Source organism: Pteronotus mesoamericanus, unplaced genomic scaffold (assembly GCF_021234165.1).
Source record: "Pteronotus mesoamericanus isolate MK-2021 breed Mesoamerican mustached bat unplaced genomic scaffold, CSHL_Meso_final contig_221, whole genome shotgun sequence".
NCBI classification, from domain to species: Eukaryota; Metazoa; Chordata; class Mammalia; order Chiroptera; family Mormoopidae; genus Pteronotus; species Pteronotus mesoamericanus.
The window spans coordinates 3227109-3250331 of NW_026555092.1; the positions used below are offsets into that span (position 1 = coordinate 3227109).

At 42.9% G+C, this 23223-nt stretch overlaps 2 protein-coding genes across 7 annotated transcripts in view; both read right to left on the reverse strand.

Moving 5' to 3' along the window:
- The window catches only part of HNRNPR (heterogeneous nuclear ribonucleoprotein R), a 32377-nt gene extending 29111 nt beyond the window's left edge, over positions 1-3266 (reverse strand). For all 4 annotated transcript variants that reach the window (XM_054571708.1, XM_054571707.1, XM_054571705.1 and 1 more), the window contains exon 1: positions 3144-3266. The gene's annotated coding sequence lies outside the window, so the exon portion shown is untranslated. The remainder of the gene's footprint in view (positions 1-3143) is intronic.
- Positions 3267-13225: 9959 nt separating this feature from the next.
- ZNF436 (zinc finger protein 436) lies at positions 13226-22305 on the reverse strand. 3 transcript variants are annotated; one of them, XM_054571710.1, is made up of 4 exons: positions 20826-20923; positions 20569-20661; positions 19514-19640; positions 13226-16811 (listed from the first exon to the last, which is right to left on the reverse strand). In XM_054571710.1, the coding sequence occupies exons 2-4, from the start codon at positions 20599-20601 to the stop codon at positions 15559-15561; spliced, it is 1413 nt and encodes a 470-aa protein (XP_054427685.1). In that variant the 5' UTR covers positions 20602-20661; positions 20826-20923; the 3' UTR covers positions 13226-15558. The 3 variants fall into 3 exon arrangements, with proteins under 3 accessions (XP_054427685.1, XP_054427686.1, XP_054427684.1); XM_054571711.1 differs by lacking the exons at positions 20569-20661; positions 20826-20923 and adding an exon at positions 21950-22305; XM_054571709.1 differs by having other exon boundaries at positions 20569-20923.
- Between the last annotated feature and the right edge of the window lie 918 nt (positions 22306-23223).

Here is a 23223-nt window from a genome sequence, read left to right on the forward strand (position 1 = left end):
GGACAATGCATGATTTAGCTGAACTAATTTGTATACATGCTGCTAATAACCTCTATCATTATTTTATGCCTTTTGTGATGTATCTGACCTAAAATTGCAATAACAATCCTGTAAAACCACAAAAAATGTACATGGAAGCATTAGATCTTTAAGGAACTTCATGTACACTAGGTTAAATAAAGGCTTGAATTTAGTTAAGGTAGAACTGCTGATTAACAAAAGCAGCTGTTGTGTCCTGACGAGCATAACAACTCACCAGAAAATCCTAAAAAGCCCTTCAGCACTCAATTCTTATACAATTTTTAAAAGTTCGGTTTGAAAACATAATGATCCCACAGTCCACTTAATCAAGATTTAAGAACATTCAAATTTTCCTAACTCTGCTTAAAATCCAAGATAGGTGTAAAATAAATGTCCTGTTGTCTCTAGTTCAACACACTGGTTGGTGATTTGGGTTGTCTCCACCTCACACAAAACAAAAAATCACAACTTGACATTATTTTTTGTTCTAAAATTAATTTGCTATTCCCATTCACAGATTTAAAAGAAAAAATGACTAAGTTTAAAAGCTAAAAGGTTGTTTTAAGTCCACATAAAATAAAAAGTGAGCTATAGTTGAGGTTGTTTCATTTTTTAAAAAATCATGAGTACATATTGAATTTTTACATCAGTAAAATAAAGCTGGAAAAAAAAAAACCCCAAAAAACAATGAAGAATGGACACCTAACTTCTTCCAAATAGTTTCAACAAACATTACTGAGTTAGGATAAACAGGTCAGCTGTCTCAGATTAACCTACCCGAATCATTCTGTATGTTCAACCTGTATGTAATGTTGAAAAGAACCAACTACCTCAATAGAGATTAAATAGTAAAACCATACAAGGCTAGTCTCTATCCTTCCTCAAAAGACAGAATTAAAGTGCATTTGTCTGTGGTGAAATTACAATGTGATGAAGACAATAAGCAACAGAATAAAGACATTGCAACAAATACTGAAAAAAAGGACATGAAGGTGATCAAGAAAAAGCCTACTTTTCTTGATGAAACTCAAGATACCTAGTCACCTATAAAGAAAATACAAGTTTCCTAAAAAGCACTAAAACCCATTAAGATAACCACACCTCCAGACTGCTTATCAAACACTGCAAATGCACCAGGAGCAGTTTTCTGACTTAAAACAACTTCTTTTCATTTTGAAGTCCACTAATATTTAGTTGGAGTTAATGATAAAGGGAGGAAGACTGAGAGGGAGATAATAGAGAGTAGGAAGAGAGGAAAATGCAGAAAAGGTTACTCTGAAATGAGATAATATCATGATTTCTTAGGATTACAAATTATTAAGACTTCACAGCCCACTAATGTCTATACAGACGCAGACTCTGTGGTTAAACTCTGGATTGATAAATGCTTCTCAAGGCAAGCTTCAAATTCTGATGAACTGGCAATCTGTTTAAATGTTTTGGTTAACGTTCATAACTAGCACACTTCTGATCAAAAAAACTACTTACTGTGTAAGATGACTATGCTTACTGATTAGTACAATCTATCTGTATAAAGATGCATCCTAAAGTCCAAAGTCTCCTGATATATCTGTTTTCCCATGCTCCCCCCACCGCAAAATACGACCATAGTAAGATCATCGGAACTCAAAAGTTCTCAGTATCACAAGACCCTTTCAGTATTGCAGCTGGAAATAACTATTAGTCACAGAAAGAAAGCAAATTTTTAACAGAAAAGTTCAATGATCATCTGTTAAGGTGCTATGTTTTGTTTTTTAAAGTATGTGTAAAGCAAAAAGACAAGCTGTATATTAAGGACAAGATAGAAATATTTATGATTATTTTATTGCAAAGGCTCTCTGCAAGTTGATTCGGAAATTGGTTAAATTTTTTTAAAAGTTGTAAATTTTAACCAAAAAATGTAGAATAATTAGATTCTAGAAAAATAAAACGTTCAGATTAAGGAAAAACGTCTCTTTAGGCCAAACACAATGTGCTCATTTAAAAAAAAAAAAAAAGACTTTTAGGTCACAGGAGACTTAAAACTCTTGTGTCAATTCAACACAATGCCACACAGCCAAACCATATTTCTGATGCAGCAAATATACTAATGTGCGTGGAGTCATTTGATCTAAGTATTTTCGCAAAAAGAAATTTCATTAAGACTTAAAAGGGCTGCTGAGAGATTTGGAAGTCAGAGTAACCCCTCCCTGACTCTTTCTAAACATTATCTATGCAAATTATTCACATTAAGAGACGAGTTGTAAAAAAACCAACAAGAAAACTAACGGTCATCTCAAGGTTTAAGAGTGTCAAGCCCTTAACCTACGACTGACTCATGCGACATAAATTCAGCTTCTTGAGGACAGCAAAAATCTCAAACAGGCAGTGTGAAAGGATTGAACCTTCCAAGAACCCCGTGGCTGTAAGTTTTTTAAATGTTGACAATACGCTCACTACCATATTTTAAAAATCGCCTTTCCAATTTAGTGCGCCTAAGACATTCTTAGAATTATGGGTCTCGGGCGCCGCTTTAAGCCTAAGTTTCATGGCCCCTAGTAGTCATTTTTTCCTTCAAATCTCGGCTCGGAGCATGCAGAATGGGGGAGGGGAGGGAGGCTTCCCACACACATCGGCCATCCTTCTTCTCCCCACAAAAGTTTTCTCTCAGCTCAAATAACCCGGGGTTTGCATCCCGCCCTCTGCCCACCCCACCCCCTCACGCCGGTCCCGACCATCAGCACATCCCACTCGTGGCTACGCCGGGAAAGGGGGCTCAGGCAGTGGGAAGCGGTGGGGCTGCAGGCGCCTGAGGCCGCCGGCTGGGGCCGGCCGCGTGGAGCGGCGGACGGAGGCGGGAAAAGCACTGCCAACAGCGGCAGGCCATGGATAGGGCGCCCGAAAGACCGGATCGCGGGCCGGGGGGTGGAGAGGCGGGGGAAAATGAGCAAGGGTGAGGAAGCGCCTCAGCGGGGCTAGGCCCTCTACTGTGCGGCGGGACGAAGCATCAGCCGCCCCCAGCCCATCCCCACCCCCACCCCGGGGCCTCGACGCGAAAACAAACTGGGGACCATACATAGAGCCCGGGTCGGGTCAAATTGGGGCTCCCGGCCCCTCCCCCCACGGGCCTGGGCGAGACTCACCAGGGAAGAGCAGGGGCCAGCGACCAGGCCCGTGAGAATCAGCGCGAGGCGCTTTGAAAACGACTAGAAATGGCGCGCGCGCCACCCCCTCCCCCCGTCATGGACAGAGATGCGATCCCGGCAGCACGCGGGGTTTCCCGGAACTGCTTCCAGGGACTTCGAGCGGCCAGGCAATCACCTCGCGCAATAGCCTGACAGGCAGCTCATGCGACCTATAGGAGCAAGAAAAGCAGCACCACGCTGGACGACCAGAAGCCAATGGAGAAAGCCATCGGCTGAGCCAATGAGGGAACTCAGCGCCGCTGGCTGTGTTGCCTCCGGGGCGGGGGCAGGAACACAAAGGGGTCTGTGGTGAAGCCTGGGGTAGAGGCGAGTCTGCGGGGCACCGGGCCCTTGCGGGGCTGAGACTCCACCCTTCTTGTCTGCGGCGGACGCGAGGTCGAAAGCTTAGGCCTCGCGCCGCGTGGCCGCCTACGGAACCCCGCCCCCTACGGTCGTGCTGGTCGTGCTCCGCCGCGGCCCTCCCACCCCTTTGCCGGTGCCGCAGCGTCCCGAATACCCCTTAAAAGCGCCTCCACCGCCGGTGTTCGCCCCAGGCACGCCCACTGCCACGCGGTTGGGCCTCGCTCTCGGTCACGTCTGGACTCTTAGGATGATTTGGCTGGTCGTTCGGGTAATTTGGAGTGGAAAATAGTCCCTTGGAAAGATCGGAACACCAGCCTCTCTGTGTCACTGGCTCCCCTCCACACATCGTTAGGAGCAGCTCAGAACACGAGAGAAATCATTCAAATGGGAACACTCACAAGCTATGTTACACACAAATGATAGAGCAGGAACTTTTTTCCGCAGGGTTTGGAGCCAATTAATGTTTATAAAGTAGGGCAAATGTATACATTGATGAAGCTTTTTCCATGCTGGGAAAAGGGCTTATTCCCCAAGGAGACTAATTTCCCGTTATTTCCAAACCTGTTTCTCACCTTCTATCCCCTACTAGTTTTGTTCCCTGCCCTCGCCTTAGTCCAAACCTGTTTCATCCCACAGCCCTCCAATCTCACTTCGGTAGAGCCAGCCCTTCCCTCCCAATCCCAACCTCCGATGTCCCACCCTCCAGAGCCCACCCTCTTAAGAGAGTGGAGAAGGTCAAGCAGTGATCCGCAGCATTTCCAGATACGCTCGGGCAATATTTAAATTTCTCAGACCTTAACAACCAAAAAGTAATTATTGAAAATCTAGGTGCCCAGTACCGAGCTAAATGTCTTGGTGGATCCAAGTTTTGCATTATGAGGTGTGAAACTTACACAAATGCTGGTATCTTTAAGAAAAATAATATAGCCCTGGCTGGTGTGGCTCAGTGGACTGAGTGCGGGCCTGGGAACCAAAGGGTAGCCGGTTCAATTCCCAGTCAGGGCACATGCCTGGATTGCAGGCCAGGTCCCCAGTAGGGGGCGCATGAGAGGCAACCACACATTGATGTTTCTTCCTCCCTTCCCGTCTCTAAAAATAAATAAATATTTTAAAAAAGAAATAATATGAAATGATGAATGCAAATTTAAGAGAAGAGTCTAGGAGGGACATTGTAACAGGGAGAGACCTTGAAGCTTAAAATGTATTAGCCTCTAGCTCACGGGTTCTTAACCAATTTTGTACCACTTGACCGAGTCTAGTAAAAGCTATGAATCTCTTCTAGGTTTTAAAATAAAATATATGGCCCTGGCGGGGTTGCTAAGTTGGCTGGAACATCTCCCATACACCAAAAAAAGTTACATTTCATTGTTGGTCAGGGCATATACCTGGGTTTCAGGTTCCATCAGCAGTGGGGATGTTTATGGGAGACAACCATCTATGTTTCTCTCCCACATTCACGTGTCCCTGTCTGTCTCTCTCTAAAAATCAATGAACAGGTCCTCGAGTGAGGATTAAAAAATAATAATAATAGCCCTGGCTAGTGTGGCTTGGTTGGTTGCAGCTTCTCCTGAGCAGGTAAAAGTCACAGTTCTGTTCCCAGTATGGCACATACCTAAGTTGCAGGTTGGGTACCTGGTGGGGAAATGCACTGGAGGTGACCCATGGATGTTTCTCTCTCATATCTATGTTTTTCTCCCTCTCTCTTTCCTTTCTTTTCTCTTTAAAATCAATAAATGTATCTTTGGGCAAGGATTAAAAACAAGAATAATAAATAAAATATCAAAAATAAACATATAGCATTACAAGAGACTTTATGTTGAAATACAATTAGAAAATATATTTTTAAAACAAATTTGTGATATAGTATTTTGTTTTTCTTTATTAACACATCAAATATCAAGATCTTGCAATGGGTCAAATGACTACTGAAATTTTAAAGCAACTAGAAGGTATTTCAAGAAATCCATAATAATTAAAATGTGATATGAAGATGTCTGGGATTTCTATTGACAGTGAAAGGTACTGCTGATTCAACTGCAGTTTGCTACCTACATTTGCAATGGGGAAAATGCTGAATTTCAGTTGGACATTAGTTAAAATAAAGATGCTGTTTTTTTCCATCCCAGTTGGAAAATTGTTGAATTCCATTCAGAAACTCTTTTAAAGACATTGGCTACAAGGACAAGAACTCCTTGGACTGGATACTGTAATTAAAGCAATTCTATCAGCCAATATTTTCTGGGATAAGAATTCAAGTATTTGGCCATACAGTCTTCATAAGCATACTCAACCATATCAGACTATATATGTTGATTTGGAAAGTGTGGTCATCTGAGCTTTGCATTTCAAAAAAAAAATTTGTGTGTGTGTGTGTGTGTATTTGCGGATTCAATATTTCACAAATATTTATTTCATGCCCTCTACTTACAAATCACTGTGTTAAAAGTAGGGAATATAAAATGAATAAAACACAACCTCTGTCCTCAAAGAGCTTATGTTTGAATAGACAAGGCAGCCAAGTATACAAATAAATATAATAAAAATGAGTCTTTAAGAAAAGCTCCAACTCTGACTGGTGAGGCTCAGTGGGTTGGGCATTGTACCACAGATGGAAAGGTCACCAATTTGATTCCCAGTCAGGGCACATGTCTGGATTCTAGGCCAGGTCCCTGGTTGGGAGCCTGTGAGAAGCAACTGATCGATACTTCTCTCACACATTGATGTTTCTCTCCCTCTCGTTCTCCCTCTCTTTCTCTCTCCCTTCCATTCTCTCTTAAAAATAAATAAATCTTTTTTAAAAGTTTATAAGAACTCCAGCCCTATCCCTAATCTTTTGAAATTAGATAATACAGTGTGGCCAGGCCATTCCATAATGCTTCACTGTCACACACCAAATTTGTGGCCTGAGTTGGTATGTTAATGAACATGCTTATGCTTCTTAAAACAGTTACAGGGCACCAGAATGTTCAAATTGAAACTTTGACTTTTACTACTTACAACTTGAAGTTAACAGAGGGTGTTTTTAATTATTAAACTTTCTCACGGGGTCCTTAGATTTCTATCTCTGTTGTGCTTGTCCTTTTCATAACATTTAGTCTAATCCTCAGACTCCAAACATGATTACATCTACTCAGCTTCTCCAAAATGCCTTCACTTGCCACTAAAAAGGATAAACCGCCCAGCCACAGTTCAAAGACACAAGCAGGAAAAAGAAAAGAAAGAAAACAATGTACAAAGGAAGAAAGAGGAGAGAGAAATGGAAAATGGAGAAATACCATGTGTAGAATGTTAGCCGAAAGGGCATCAAAAACCTACTCCTACTGACATTTAAGTGCCAAGAGTCCTCTACTCAGCTTTACTTGAAAACTTCAGTTCGACATTGAATTGTTCCAGTGTCAAATAGAACTATTTATTTTCTTCATCAAACTTCAATAACTTTTATTATTTTTAAGGCATTTTCCAAAATGGTGGTGCTCCAATTGAGGTTAACAAGAACTGAGAGCTGTCTTTCATTTTTCAAAAAGGTACCATATGGCTGACTTGCAATAGCTTGCAGTCAACTTACCTTAAGATTTTATTGGCCCTGGCCTGTGTGGCTCAGTTGACTGGAGCGTAGTCCTGCAGTCCAGAAGGTCACTGGTTCAATTGCCTGTCAGGGCGCTCACTCAGGTTGCAGGTTTGATTCCCTGGTCAGGGTGTGTGTGACATGGCAACCAATCACTGTTTCTCTCTTGCATTATTTCTCTCTCTAAAAGCAGTGAAAACTGTCCTCAGGTGAGGATTTAAAAAAAAACAGAACAAAAAAAACCCCACTTTACTGTGGCTGGTGTGGCTCAGTGGACTGAGTGCTGGGCTACGATCCAAAGGGTCGCCAGTTCGATTCCCAGCCAGGGCACGTGGCTGGGTTGTGAGCCAGATCCCTGGTTGGGGGCGTGCAAGAGGCAACTTATCTATGTATCTCTCACACATCGTTGTTTCTCTCCCTCTCTTTCTCCTTTCCTTCCCCCTCTCTAAAATCGTTTGTTTTGTTTTTTTTTTTTAAAGACCTTATTGAACGCCTTGCTTTATTGTAATTTTTGTAGAATTTCTTCCTTTTTAAGACTATCCTTGGGCTATCTTGTTGAATTGCCTTCTAATCCTCAAATTTATTAAAGCTGTTTTTTCTTAATCCTTACCTGAGGATATGTTTTATTGATTTTAGAGAGAGAGGAAAGTGGGGGAGAGAGAGAGGAGAGAGAAATATTTCACTGACATTGAACTCTGCAGCTATTTATTTATTTGATTATTTATTTATTTATATTTGAGAGAGGGGAAGGGAGGGAGAAAGAAAGGGAGAGAAACATCAATCGGTTGTCTCTCAAACACCCTCAACGAGAGACCCAGCTTACACATTGATGTTTCTCTCCCTGTTTCTCCTTCTCTTTCCCTCTCTCCAAAAATAAATACATAAAATCTTTAAAAGTACAATAAACAGTAAGAATTGATATGTGTATATAACTAAATTCTCATTACCCTTAAGTTAAAATATCCATTACTAGGGAGGTAGGTGCTCTCTATAATTAACAATATAATACCATATACTTACATAGTTTTTCCATTTATAAAGGGTTTCAAATACAACATCTGACTAGATATCTTTGCTACATTTGGACATCTTGAAATGTGCCACAGCCTTGGTCCTATGACTCTCCTCTCCTGATTCTCCCCCTGGGTTCTATAATACTTCCTTCTAGGTCTTCTCCTCTTCCCCATGTTAGCTATTGGTGTTCCCAGGATTCCATCCTTGACATTGTTCTCACACTCTATCAGGACCACCCATTCACCTGCATGGTTTCCACTACTACCATCCTCAGCTATTCCCATTTCTTTATCTGCAGCCCCACTTTGGGTCTTGAGCTCTGAACTCATATTTCCAACTGCTTGCTGAGTATACCAATATGTGTTTGGATGTAGTGGATTCTTCCTCAACAACAAGTCTCTGAAGATGATTTTTATCTCCCATCATTTGCCCCCGTCCTCAGTGAGCTCCACCCACATGGACTGACTGATGGTTGCCCCTCCAGTATGCCAACCACTGCCTCAACACTCTTACATTTGCTCTTGAGTAAATTAAGTACTTAGAACGCTTTCCCTCAGACATGCTGATGACTTCAGAACTCTGCTCTCAGGTCACCGCTTTAGAGAGGCTTTTCGTGACTGCTCTAAAATAGCAGCTCCCTTCGCTTCCCTTCCCTTATTCTGTCTTTCTTGTACATACTACCATCTGACATTATACTATGTCTTTGCTTATGGTTCAACTCCCCCACTAGAATATTAGTTCAACAAGGAGAGAGCCTTCATCTCATTCAGTTTTATATTTACACTGAGCATATTAAAAAAACCCCAAAACTGGTGTTCAACAAATTTTTGTTACATGATTGAATCAGCTTGTAATCTTCATAGCCATCTCACACTCCTCCTTTTTGTGAGTTCTCGTCCCATTCATAGCATACTCATACTTGTCCAACCACTAAATCACTCACCTCAGAAATCCGCATTTCATAAGTTCTGACTCATCCTAAATCATTCATGGAAATGTTTGCTAGTTATACCTGGAACCAGGACGGGAGCAAGAATTCAAATGAGGCTTGCCCCTTCTTTTCCTGCTCTAGCTCTGTCCCGTTGCTGGAGGGCCATGTTCACAGGTAGCTACTCAACTAGCAAGCCCGAGTTCTGTCCATCCTCCCAAATCTAAGGCCTAGGGGTATGCACATGCAGGTTGGTTTATCCTCAAGAGAACAAACCTGGGGAAGAGGTTTGTTGGTGGGATGTTTAAGCAAAGAACTCCAAAGCCATGGACACTTGGGGGATGTGATCCAGAAGGGGAGGAGGCGGTGTGAGCTCTGTCTGGATGGATACATCCCCTTGGCCCCATGGAGAAAAGTGAAACAGAAGGGGGCCAGATCTGAGGCCTCTACAGAGCAGGGCTCAGGAAGGAGGCCTCATTACTCCCATCTAATGGCAATACCACCTGGGCTAAGACCCAAACTCCAAAACTGTGGGTGTAACTAAGTCAAGTGCAAAGTCCAGAAAGCATGCTTCTTCCCTGCCTTACCTGAAAACCTAAGATTGAAGTTTTATGATTCAAGAGCTATCAATGTAGAGATTTAGAAAAGGAAATCTTGGGTAAAAATCCTATTGGAAAACTGAACTTAATCAAAAGAAAAGACAAGCCCTGACTGATGTGGCTCAGTGGGTTGAGCATTGTCCCACCGACTGAAGGGTCACTGGTTCAATTCCCAGTCTGGGAACGTGCCTGGGTTGTGGGCCAGGTCCTGGGTTGTGGGTGTATAGTTGATGTTTCTCTCCCTCTCTCTCTCCCTTCCCCTTTCTCTAAAAATAAATAAATAAAATCTTTTTAAAAAATAAAAAAGAGAGAACATGAAAAGACAAGCCAAAGACTGGGGGAAATATTTACAAATCATTATCTAATAAAGGAATTATGTCCAAAATACATAAAGGACTCTCAAAACTCAGTAAATCCCTGGCTGGTGTGGCTCAGTGGATTTATCACCAGCCTGCAAAACAAAAGGTCGTCGGTTTGATTCCGGGTCAGGGCACATGCCTAAATTGCAGGTCAGGTCCCCAGCTGGGGGCATACAAGAGGCAACCAGTCAATGTGTCTCTCACACATCGATGTTTCTCTCTATCTCTTTCTCCCTCCCTTAACTATTTCTCTAAAAATAAATAAAATCTTTTTTTTTTAATAAATAAAAACAAGGGATCCAAAACTTTCATTAGAGTCTCAAAGGAATCCCACCTCTCTAAAATACTAACAACCATTATTTATGTGCTTGGCTTGGAAGATTCAGAGGTTAATCAGATGCCACACGTAGAGCAGAGAGCCTAGAATCCTGCCTAAACTCCCCATATGGAGAGCCTGCCTTGCAACAAGTCTCCAAAGGTGCAAAGAAAGATCTATTCCTAGATAACCCTCCAAAGGTGACAATGAACCCCCAGACACAGGTGTCTTTATCCCAGCTTTACCTTGGGTGGTGGTGTGGGGTGGGTCTTAGATGGGTCACATTGCCTCTAGGTGTCCTCTTCCCTTTGTATAAAGGCCCTACTGGATACCCAATGACAGAATTTCTACAATTCTTTTATGAGTAGCATGTGTTGTGACAAATTAGAAATGAAGTCACCAGCCCTGATTAAGGGGATGAAATGTATACATATTCTCCTCTAATTTACCCAAGAAATATTTGTTGCCTGCCTACTGTAAGTAAAACATTTGCTAGGCATTGAAGATACAGTGGTAAGATGCAGTGACTTCTTCAAGGGTGGCAAAGTCTAAGGAGGAGATGAAAAAGTAAACAGGCAACAAAGCAGGAATAAAGTGCTTTGACTGGGATGAACCCAGGGAACACTGAAAGGAACACCTGATGGATCCAGTCTGGTGGGATCAGGAAAGGCTTCCTAGAGCAAGTCTGGTGCGGCAGCTGAAGGACATGAGGAGTTGGCCAGAAGAATAGCGAGGGAGAGAGGCAGCTTGGAGTGTGTGGCCAAGTGCAGGGAAAGTGCAGAGAACGGAAGCTGGGGAGAGCAGCAGAGGCCAGATCATGGCTGGCCTCCTCATAGATCACACCAAAGGGGTGTCACTGTCTGCTGCTGGTGATGGGGAGCATAAGGTTTTACACAGAATTGTGGCAAGAAGGGATTTGCCCTTCAGGATGCTCATTCTAGCTACAGCAAGGGAGAAAAGACTGAAGGGGTCTGAAAATAGAAAAGGGGAGACTCTTTAGAAGGTGGTTTCCATTAGGAAGCTGTGGCCCGTTAGTGGTCTGAATAATTGCAGCTAATATTTTGTGTCGTTACCTCATTTAATCTTTGCAACTTTATGAGGTAGATATAATGACTCCCATTTAACGATGGGAAACCCAAGGAACAGAAGAGCTAAGAAATTTGCCCAAGGTCACATGGTAGGTGGTGGCAGTATAGCAAGGTAGGTGCATTGGAAAAATATTTAAGAAGTGGTATGGTCATGTCTGGATGACTAATTTCTTCAACAAATATTAGATATTGGGAGAGTGTCTAGAGGAGCAGGAATTGCCAAGTATGATATGCAGGTTTCTAGCTTGGATAACTAGACAATCAGTGAGTCAGGAAATAAACAGGCAGGTGGGGGTGGTGGAAGAAAGTGGTCAGTGCAGTTTGAGGTTTGATTTTAAGGTGCCTGGAAATTTCTAAGTGGAGATGTCCACAAGGCAGCTATCTACAGGGGCTGGTGTGAAACTCAGACTGATAGTTTGATGTCATCAGCTTCAATCTCTCCGAGAAGTATTAATAAAAAATAAAACCACCTTTGGAGAAGTTGAAAATGACAGAAATTTTGAACATGAAGCATTTAGGAAAACATACTACAATAGCTTTAACCACAAAACAATTTTAGGTCATTACCAGGTCATTTTTCTATTAATTTTACTCCTCAGTTGTTTTGTTTGACTAATGGCCCTTTATCTTTAAGTTTCCTATTGAGAAGCAGGGCCCACCAAATCAGCTCTTCCACCACAGAGATGTGTATGTAGCCAATGCTTCGGAATCCTTTTCCCCAAGGGCATAGGGAATCCTTTTTGAACACTAACTTTCGAAATACGAGGGAATCATTTAACAAATTATCACTTCAGGGCACTCAAGTGGGAACTAATGTCCTGGAAGCAGCGCCCTAACCAACCCCTAGCCTCCCTCCTAGAGAACAAAGAGGAAATCTTTGTTATAATAATGGTGAAATATTAACACATCAAATAGCCTTACAGGGAAAACTCCAGGTGAATATCCGCAGGTGAACTGGCATTTTCCTTTAATTTCCTTCCCAGATATTAAAAATACTGAACATGTAAATGGAGAAATAGAGTTTAAAAACAAATGTTTTGATGAAATTTCTTTTCCAAGTCTTGGCTATAGATTAAATCAAGTTTTTCTTCCATGTTTGTATTTTTGCCCAATTTAAAGCACTTTTACTCCTTACCTCTATCTAGACTGGCCCTTCATTATTAAAAGGTTTCATTCAAGAAAATCACTTGTAAGTAATTTGAAAATTGTGGCCACACTCTGGAAACACATAATCACTGCCTTAGGCAGACTCTATTTATGTCATAAATAGAGAGCCTTTGACTGTTTCCAAGAGGTATCTGTTCTGGGATCCCAATACTGGTTCAGTAGAAATTGTTTAAACATTTTTAATACTAAATATCTCCTTAAAGCAACAAGGCTTCCTTTCATTTTTCCTTTTGGATGTTCCCCCCACTTCCCCTTCTCCATAGCTATGAGTCACTCCTACCAAGTATGTCCATGTTGCCTTGCCACCAGCCTAATCTTCATTGGAAATTGTTCATGTTTTTGCATCTTCCCAAAATATAGCAATACCTAAGGGTTCACCAATGCATGAATACAATGTACTCTCAAACTTCCACAAAACATCAGTACAAATGCATGAATGTAAAGAAAACTGCACCCAAATTCAATGAAACTGATGAAAACCCATTTTATGAGTTGGTGCTGGAGTACTAAAATAATTCTCAGCTTTTTGATTTTAAAAATTATATTTTTAATTATAGAATATTGTTAGAATAATACAGATATAGATAGACACTAGATAACTGTGACCAATACCACAAGGAAAACTGCTCTACATACTTACTCATTCACTCTCCACAACCATAGAAAACAGGCACAAAGTGTTCAAGGTATGTGCAGAAGCAGCCAGAGTCTTGGGAGCAGAAGGCATGCAAAAAGCATTAGCAAAAAGAGTCCGATGCATAACTTCTACACAAAGTTCAACAAATGGGCAGCAATTGGCAGAAAGAGAGGAGACGGAGCTGGTCTGGCCCCTGCCCTTTTAACTTCCCAGCTGGAGTGTACATGTGTAGAGAGATGGCTGGGTTACTCAGACACCAAAAGCAGCAGCAGGCACAGGTGGGGGGTGGGACAGGAAAGCAGGGAAGGAAAAGGGGATGAAATACAGTTAGGTCATGAAGATGTTGTCTTCTATGGCCACTCCAAAGCTGAGGCCCTAGTATCTCACAGAAACAGAACTTTGACATTCATTAAAACCATCAGCTATGCCGATGTGGTAAAAGACATTTTAGTTTAGTCACCGAGAACATGTAAGTCATTCAACAATTAAAATATGAATACCCACAGTTGGAAAGAGTTTGTATAGAACAAAAAAAATGCTCCCTGTTCAAGTTTGAATTTAAATAGGAGTGACAACAGAAAAAAACGCTCCTTGGTGGAGTGGTCTGTTATTTTGGAGGTCGTGTTAGTCCCACACAGCTGTGGGTCATAACTTACTATAGTACACTACTTTAGAGAGACCACTGGCTCTTTTAACATCAATTGCCAGATAGCTATGGCAAAAGTAGTTTTCAAATGTTAAAAATCTCACAATAAAGAACAGTAGAAATAACTTGAGGCACGCTCAAAAAATTCCTTACTTGAATCCCATCTCTTGGGCCTCAATTCCCTTCCACTCATACCCCCAAATGCTTGGATAAACACAAACAGTTGGGATATTTCTTCATTCTCAGTTGGGCTGAGATAAGAGAACTGACACTCCTGGGCTTACATTAAGTCAACTCTTAATCGCTTATATCTGTGTAGGTTGAGAGGATGAAAATATATTTCTATAGGTTTGTTAATTCCTTGTGACTAGCCCAAAGAGAAGATATTCAGTCTCAGAACAGGACGATCAACCTATTTTGTTCAGTCATTATATCTCACAGTGGACTGATACATATGAGCAAGTGCTTAGTTCCATATAAAGACAGATCTTACAAAAGAGTGCACACTAGAGCATTAGCGTTCAATTTTTTTTCTTCATAAAGAGTGAAAAAAAAGGACATTTCTCACATTGGAGTTATGTCTGTAGTTCTGTCACACAATCAACATCACCCAATAACATGCTAATTCTGTGTGAATTCAGTTTCTGCTATTGGAAAAACCACAGGAATACACATTTTACTGTACATACACATGCCCTTACGCAAGCTAAGAGAAACACTGGGATGTGGCCATTATCAAATCCTAGAGTTAACAGTAAAGGAAGAATTGATCTTAAAGGGTAGAGGGGAAAGAACACAGAAATGACCTGTGTTTCTTGGGAAGGGACTCTGTGCTTCCTTCCCTGAAGTCATCAATTCCACTTGCTCCTTACACTCCATCACTTATGGTCCTATCCTTCCTTGAAGCTATTTTCCTTAAAGTGTTCTCTACAGTGGTCCCCAAAGAAAATTAATTAATTCTGATTAATGGCAATAACAACAGTGGGCATCACTTGCTAAATCACCACCATTGATGAGTCCTTGGTCCCCAAATCTGTTTCATTTTTCCTTGCAATCTGTATCTTCAATTAGCTTTCACAAGATGCAAGCTTTAAAAAAGTTAACTAGAAACAAGGAGAAGAAGAAAAGTTGTGATCATTGCCTTCAAGTGCAGAATCCAGCTCTCAGGAAGTTGGAAAGACACAAGTGCACGAGCAACTCAAGGAAAAAGCCTTTTGAAGGGGAAGATGTGTGTGCTCAACTATGGCAAGTGAGTAAGTGCGGCAATTCAGGCAAAGTCTCTTCTCTTTTTCCAAAGCAGCTGTGGCCACCCTATTACAGTCGAACACTGCCCTTAGTACAGTTTTTTGAGCCAGGGCTAGGAGAAAGAACTTTAAAAAATTTACTCTATTTCCAGGCCTGAGCATTTATCAGCATTTATCTCCTAGACTTCAGAGTTCCAGTTACCTGTGGGGCTGATTTCAATGAAGTACTTCATTAATACTGAGTGAATAAAAACTACTTTGAGGAGGGGATAACATTCCCAAAGCCATGGGAATGGCTTTCAAATGGCTTGTCTTCACTGTTGTTTTAAACTGTGGCCTACAACAAGGAAATTCAGTATGGTATAAGAAACAGTCTTGAGAGAGCTCTCTAATATCAAATAAAATTGTACCTTCAAATGAATCATTTCTCAGTCATAATTATAGGACTTAGTCAGTGTGAACTCGCTTATGTTTAATAAGAGCTGAGCTCCGGCTGAAACTCTTCTCACATTCAGTACATTCATAAGGCTTTTCTCCTGTATGAACTCTTTGATGGGTGATGAGGTTGGAGCTCTGGGTGAAACCTTTTCCACACTGCACACACTCATAAGGTTTCTCTCCTGTATGGGTTCTCTGGTGTTTAATGAGATCTGACCTTTCACCAAAGCTTCGCCAACACTCATTGCACTCATAGGGCTTCTCTCCAGTGTGAATTTTCTGGTGTGTGATGAGATGAGAGCTCCGGCTGAAGCTTTTCCCACAAGCGTTACATTCATATGGCTTTTCGCCGGTGTGAGTTCTCTGGTGCTGAACCAAGTGTGAGATGCGGCTAAAATTCTCCCCACATTCATTACAGTGGTACGGCTTTTCTCCCGTGTGGGCTCTGCGATGGCGCACAAGGTCAGAGTTCTGACTGAAATTCTTCCCACACTCATCACACTTGTAGGGCCTCTCTCCTGTGTGGACTCGATAGTGTTTGATGAGGTCAGATCTCTCGCTGAAGCCTCGTCCACATTCATTACACTCATAAGGCTTCTCACCTGTGTGGGTCCTCTGGTGCTGAGCGAGGTGAGAGCTCCGGCTGAAGCTTTTCCCACATTCCTCACACTCATAGGGTTTTTCCCCACTGTGAGTCCTTTGGTGCTGGATTAGGTGAGATAGCCGGCAGAAACTTTTCCCACACTCATTACATTTGTGGGGCTTTTCTCCAGTGTGGATTGTCTGATGCTGGATGAGATGAGAGCTTCTTCCAAAACTTTTCCCACACTCATTACAGTCGTAGGGTCTCTCCCCAGTGTGCGTTCTTTGATGCTGAATAAGGTGTGAGCTCCGACTGAAGCCTTTTCCACATTCATAACACTTATAGGGTCTGTCTCCAGTGTGGGTTTTTTGATGTCGATTAAGGTCTGAGATCTGACTAAAGGCCTTTCCACAATGAGAACATATATGATATCGGATGCCTGTGTGAACTTCTTTATGGACAAGCAGATCTGTGACTTGTTGGAGAGGATAGCTTACCCACTCTTCTGCTGTTAAATCTCCCCACTGTCTTTCTGATCTATCCCTGCTTTCAAAGGCCTCTTCATTTTCAGGATTTTCTTCAGTATTCCCAACAGGTCTTTCAGATGTGGTCCCAAATTCTATATCTTCACTAATCTCTTGCTTTGGATTCACCTCATTCTCACTCCTGATCTCAAAATCTGTAATAAAGAGTAAATAATAATAATAATAATAATAATAATACTGATAAACACACAAAAATTATCTACTGTGTGCCAGGCACTGTGCTAAGTCCATTACATGAATTACCTCAACTGCCCTGACAGTCAGGCATTATGATGATTCCCACTTTATTTATGATAAATCCATGACTGAGAGAAGTGACATCCAAAAGGTCACACTCATAAACACAAAGAACAGACTGACATCTGTCAGGGAGTGGGGGTTGGGAGTTGGGTGGAAAAGGTAAAGGGATTAAGTACTACAAATTGGTAGTTGCAAAATAGCCACAGAGATGCAGATTGCAACATGGGGAATAGAGTCAATAATACTGAGATAATTGCGTATTGGACCAGGTGGGTGCCAGGGGCAGTGAGGGAACCACTCTGCAGAGTGCATGGTTTTCCAGCCTCTTTGCTGTATTTCTGAATGGCACTGAATGCAAACTGTGATTGAAAAAAACAACACAAAAGGTCATATAGTAAATGATGGAGCCAGGATTCAAATTCAGGTCTGTCTGGTAAAAGTCCATGCTCTGTATCAATACTGTTAATGGTTCTTCATAAAAATTGTATATATTCCTGATTTTTCAAAAGTAGAAAACCAGGAATGGAGAATATAAAAGACTTTACATTAGAATTTCTAATAGCCAAGAGCCTAGATATTTTACGCATGAATGCATATGTGTCTACTTTTTTTTTTAAGAGATTTTATTTATTTATATTTTTTCAAGAGGGGAAGGAAGGGAGAAAGAGGGAGAGAAACACTAATGTGTGGTTGCTTCTTGCACGCCCCCCACTGGGGACCCAGCTCACAACCCAGGCATGTGCCCTAGACTCGGAATTGAACCAGTGACCCCCTGGTTTGCAGGCCGGTTCTCAGTCCACTGAGCCACACCAGCCAGGGAAAGTATATGTGTATGTTTTTAACTGATCAAGCCTTCATTATTATCATTATATAATATTTACTAAGAACCTTCTGGGTTAGCATGAAGAAAAATGATTTTTTATCTATTTACATCAAGTCTTGACCAAAAAAGTGATTGCCAAATGCTACTTTCCAGTGGCTTTTTAATGAAAATAGGGGTGGAAAGGTTGGAGAAGGCAAAAAAGATGCCTACCTTAGAACATTCTTGGCATTGACTAACTATAGTCTTCAAATGAAAATCAAAATATACAAGCACTGTGTACAAAAACACTGTCTACCAGACACTGAATTTTCCAAGTTGTGTTTCTTAGTACATTCTCCAAAAAGAGGTTACTAGGTATGCAGGGAGAAAAGGATTCATTGATAAATTAATTTGGTAAACGATGTGTGGAAGATTTTCTTAGAAATTTACAATGCCTGATAACACATTAAAGGTTCTAAAAAGGTGACACAAATAAGCCTTGTAAATATTATTTAACTCACTCCCAAACTTACTTGGACAAACAACTTTATTTTTGGTGCTTCCATGCTTCAATCCTTAAGTGCTTCTTGGACTGAATCATAGACATGTAAAGGCATATTTCTTTAAGATTCTCATTTCTTATTTTTGTTGGATTAAGTGAAATATTTGGGTAACAGGCTGCAATAGATCTGGGTATATAACTTCATTTTTAGTTGTTTTTCTAAAGGAAGGATCCCAGGAACTTGGGACATCAGAAAGGGCCCAAGTTAAAAAGAAAATCTTTCATATTTGTCTTTTGCTCTGGTAAGGCTATAGGAATAAATTTCAAAGAAAGGATTAGTCCTTAATGAGTGGCAGATCACCCAGTGAAGCGCACATGGTTGCTAACTTCTGTCAAATCTAAACAGGTGACAAAGTGAGTTTAAAAGCTGTTCAGCTCAAGAATATGCTATTTGTTCTGGTTATACTCAGACCAAAGGATAGCTAAGAGAAAAGATAGGTTTGCTGATCATCAAAAAAAATTAGCTTCCCTCGCTAATATACCAATTGGTAATCTTACTTAGTTCAGGATTCTCCTGGAACAACATTTGACTCAAAATCTATGGTCAACTCTGAAATATCTCTAGACAAGTATCTACTCCAGATATAGAAACTAAGGCAAAGCTAGGGCTCTGAAGCCAAAATAAACACAGAAAGGTGGCTTTTGTCCTCACATGAACCTGGGTCAGAACCCTCTCATCTTCTAGTAAAAGCACCATTTATGGGAGCATTTAAAGATTTTACTTATTTTTAGAGAGAGGGGAAGGGAGGGGGGGAAAAGAGAGATGTGTGAGAGACACAGTAATCGGTTGCCTCTCACATGCCCCCAACTGGGGACCTGGTCCTGCAACCCAAGCAGGTGCCCTGAGAACTGAACCGGCAACCTTTTGGTTCAGTTCGCAGGCTGGCACTCAATCCACTGAGCCACATCGGCCAGGGCTATGGGGGCATTTATATCCTGGCAAGCACCATTATGTCAGACCTGTTCTGTCAGTGATCTGTACAAACAGGCTGGAAAATGTCAAATGACTCAGAGCACAAGAAATCTAAATGTTTCTAAAATGCGCAGAAACATTCTTTTTAGACAACATGACCCTGATGTTCCCACACTCAAAGATCTGTCTGAGGACTCAACTCAAGCCAATATCCAGTTAAGTGCTTTAAAAATCAACTAGGTTGTGTTGAAAGAGCTAAGCCATTTTTGACACAGCCTTAAAAACATGGGGTGAAGAATGGAAGAGACCCCTCACTTACCTAATGAGACAACATTTCCGTAATTCTCCTGCATAACATCCCTGTAAAGGTCTCTCTGTGTAGGGTCCAGAGGTCTCCATTCTTCCCGGGTGAGATACATGGCCATATCTTCAAATGTCACCGGTGCCTGAAATTACACAATGCTTCCTCATTACCTGGTATCTCAGAAGTTAGTACCAGTTTTCCTTCTTGAAAGTACAGACATGGCTAGAACTGTTGAGGAAGCAAAAGGTATTAAGTCTGATTTATAGAGTCCAAAAAGGAAACAAGCTAAAAAGAGGTAAAGAAGTATAATATAGAAGAGAGCAATATACAAGCTAATTGCTCTGTCCAATGGCCAGATATCCCTGCCCCACACCAGAACCTTATCTGTACTTTGCTTATAACACATCTATCACCTACATGGCTTCATAACTTTACTTACAATGTTCCTCTTTTCCAGTAATATCTTTTTCAAACTACAGAAATCCTACTATTCTTTTTTCTCCTCCAGATGAGGATAATCTTTAATTGACAAGTATTTAAGTGACAAAGAGTTTTAGGAAATAAAAACCCTTTAATTTTGTTTTGAGGGTAGGGGACGTACAAAGCAAAATAAATTACAAATACAAGAGCTGGACCCTCCTCTTCTGTAAATCCTACTATTCTTTCAGGCCCTGTTCCAGTACCAGCTATTCTTGAGTGCCCCTCCTCCTTCGGACCTCTCGAATAGAATCAATCACTCCCACTCCTTCGTTCCCATACAGCACTTTGTTCCTACAAAAAGCAGACCTCTTATCACCTTGTATCACGGTTAACCGGATGCATCTGTCTCTCTATAGAATGTGAGCCAAGGGCCCGTTTCATCCATCTTTTCTCTCCCCGGTATTTAAGGCATAAAGCAAGTGTTCAATAAATGCTCTTTTGTGGCCTGGTACTGGGTCCCTGGAGGCAGAATACCGAAACGAGCTAATAACTAATCCCAGGAAATTTCCCACAGATACCTGCAAAGCAAAGACACGCCGGGACCAGGTGGGTAAGCAGAGGCAGGGTCCGCGAAGCCACCCCCGGCTTACCTGGGACCCAGCCATAAGCAGGGTGGCTGCCATCTCGGGCTCAAGGATTCGCCTCCCAGGAGAGAGAGCAGGAAAAGCAGCTAGCAGACAGCACTAAAGGAGGCGAAAAGCAGGGCGTGAGGCACAGAAAACAGGCCCTGCCCACTCCCCAGGGCTGGAGTTCTGGCCGCCAGGCGGCAGGGGAGGGCCCTGGGCCCGGGCAGGGTCACTCTCCTCCCTGACCCTGGAGCGCTACCCGCCCTCTGTGTCTCTGCCACCTTGGGGTGGAGGCAATGCCGGAATTTACTAGGACAGCTCCCTGGCTCCGTCCCTGCGCGGCCGGGGGTCAAGCCACTGCAGTCTCAGGGAGGAGGCTCTCAGGCCAGCTCAGCCCAGCCCATAGAACGCCTCCGCTCTTCCATCTCGAGGCGGGGCCCTTTCCGGCAGCTGCCTCAGCCAATCAGCGAGCGAAGCTCGAAAAATGCCCTGCCAATCAGAAGCCGAACATTAGGCCGGCCTCTGGAGCATGCCTGGACGCCTCTATCACGCCTGCGCCTGCCCCTATGGCCTGTCGGGAGTTTGAGTTCTGTTCTGGCGTACAAAGGCCAGTCAGGGGCCAAAAGCCAACGAGGGAAAAGAACAAAAGGGTAAAGAAAAAAGCGCGTCCTCCTAGCCACGGCAGAGTATCTTCTGGTTTCTTCTGTTGCAGACAAAGCTCGATTAAGGCAGGGAAGTTGCTCGGCTTCTCCTCACGTCCCTAGAAGCTTATCTTGAGTAGGACCTTAACTGCGACGTCGGGCCTAATTTAGGTGCTGGCCTGTGTTAGTTTCTGGTGGGATTAGCCCTCATTTGGCAGCCGGAGCCTGAGAGGAAAGAGGCAGCCGCCCACTCCCCAGGGGAGACTCAGCAGCTAAGCTAGAACTTTGAGTTCCGCTCACGCACTACATCTCCCAGCAGCGCCCGCGGCCTTCATACGCTGCTACGCAGACTACAACTCCCAAGAGGCCCCGCGCCAGCAGAGAGCTAGCGAATGCGGTCGGTGGCTGGGCCAGGCTGTGTCCGAACTCCATCGCCGTTAACCCTGTAGGGGAGTCTGACCGCGTCCTTCTAAAGAGGGCGACTCTAGAGTTGCGGGCTGAGTTACGCCTAGCAGAGGGGAAGGCAAGACCCTGAGCGAGAGTGAGGGATAGGACGCCTGAGGAGGAGCGAGCCAGGCAGACCCCAGACTGAGAAGGGCCGACCCTATCATCCTGTGAGTTTGTCTGCCCAAAGGGTTCTTGGCGACCTCCGGCACCGATGAGCCTCTGAAGGCTTTACCCAAGCAGGCCCTTAGGATGTTAGCAGTCCCTGATCGGTTGAAGATAGGAAGCCGAAAACCTGAGCTGAGAACGAACAGACTTACCTCCTGGCCCGCGAAAGATCCACTAGATCCCCGGATCCGAGAGGCCCCAAACAGATTCCAAATCCACAGGTAGAGTTCTTTGAGACTTGAGGCGTTCGGAAAGATTCTAGAGCTCGGTACTGGCAGATCCCGGATATCTCTGACCCGCAGGTAGATCTCGAATCTGTAGACTTCAGGCAAAGCCCAGAGATTGTAGGCGGATCCCGAAGACTCCCAGGCAGCTCAGAAACCACAGGCTCATAAGCAGATCCCTCTGAGACCACAGTGGCTAGCCAAGAAACACCACCAGCAGCTAAGCTGCATTCAACTGGATTTCTTCCGAACGGAAGGACTTGCAGCCTTCCCTTTCCCCAGCCAGGATGAGAAAATTAGACAATGAAAGCCCAGCACTAGGAATAGCAGGCATTCTGCGTGGGGAATAGCTCTGAGCTCGCTGTAGCCTTGGAGAGGGAAGTGATGGAAAAAGAATATAGCAGCTTATTAGGGACTCCCACCCTCTTCAAGTTATAAATATCCCCAGAACCTTGGCTACGTGCCCAGAAGCCTGTTGTCTCTAACTGTACAGGAGACTTCTCCGCCTGCTCTGGGAAAGGGGCTTTTCTTTTGTTTTGCAGATACATCCACCCACTGAGTGACTTGAATTTTTTTTTCTCAAACATAACTCCAGGCTATGCTTCTATTGGTGAGTGTCCTGTTCCCAGTGCCCAGTTATTTATGGTTAAATTACTCAAGTGTCTAAAAAGGAGGAGGACTCTACTCAGCCATGAGGCAGACTCTTCCCCCTCCTCACTCCCAACTGTGAGGGTAGGAATTCTTTAGATACCGCAGAATTGTACCATTTTTTCCCCACCTAAAATTGGTATGGGTACCACAACAACAACAAAAGAAAAGAGTCACAGAGGGTCCCCAAAAGGCAGTCAAGATCAGTCAGGTGTGGGTTGACATCCAGGCTGTATATCCTTTGGAAAGTCTTTTAATCTCTCCAGGTCCATTTCCCTTTCTGTAAAATGGGGTGATCACACTTAAGGTGGTGGTGAGCACTAAATGAGATGGCTTTAAAGTGAGCAGTCAGATATAGCTCTTATTCATCCTGCCTTGGACGACTTCCAGAAAGGCTTGTGAATATTTTCACTGGCCCAGAAAATCTGAGAAGTCAGAGTAGCTCAATAGCTGTGATTTTTTTGCTGTTGACCTTATCCTCACATAATGTTTCTTCTGGAAATCCAGAGGGGACTGGAAGTTGGACCAGTGTGGTGAACTGAGCCCAGTAGAGC

Coding starts and splice junctions, on each gene's coding strand:
- ZNF436 (XM_054571710.1), bottom strand. CDS start 20,601: ATGGCAGCCACCCTGCTTATGGCTGGGTCCCAG. Junction 19,641..20,568: donor TGCTTATGGCTGGGTCCCAG/GTAAGCCGGGGG, acceptor GTGTAATTTCAG/GCACCGGTGACATTTGAAGA. Junction 16,812..19,513: donor CGGAAATGTTGTCTCATTAG/GTAAGTGAGGGG, acceptor TCTTTATTACAG/ATTTTGAGATCAGGAGTGAG.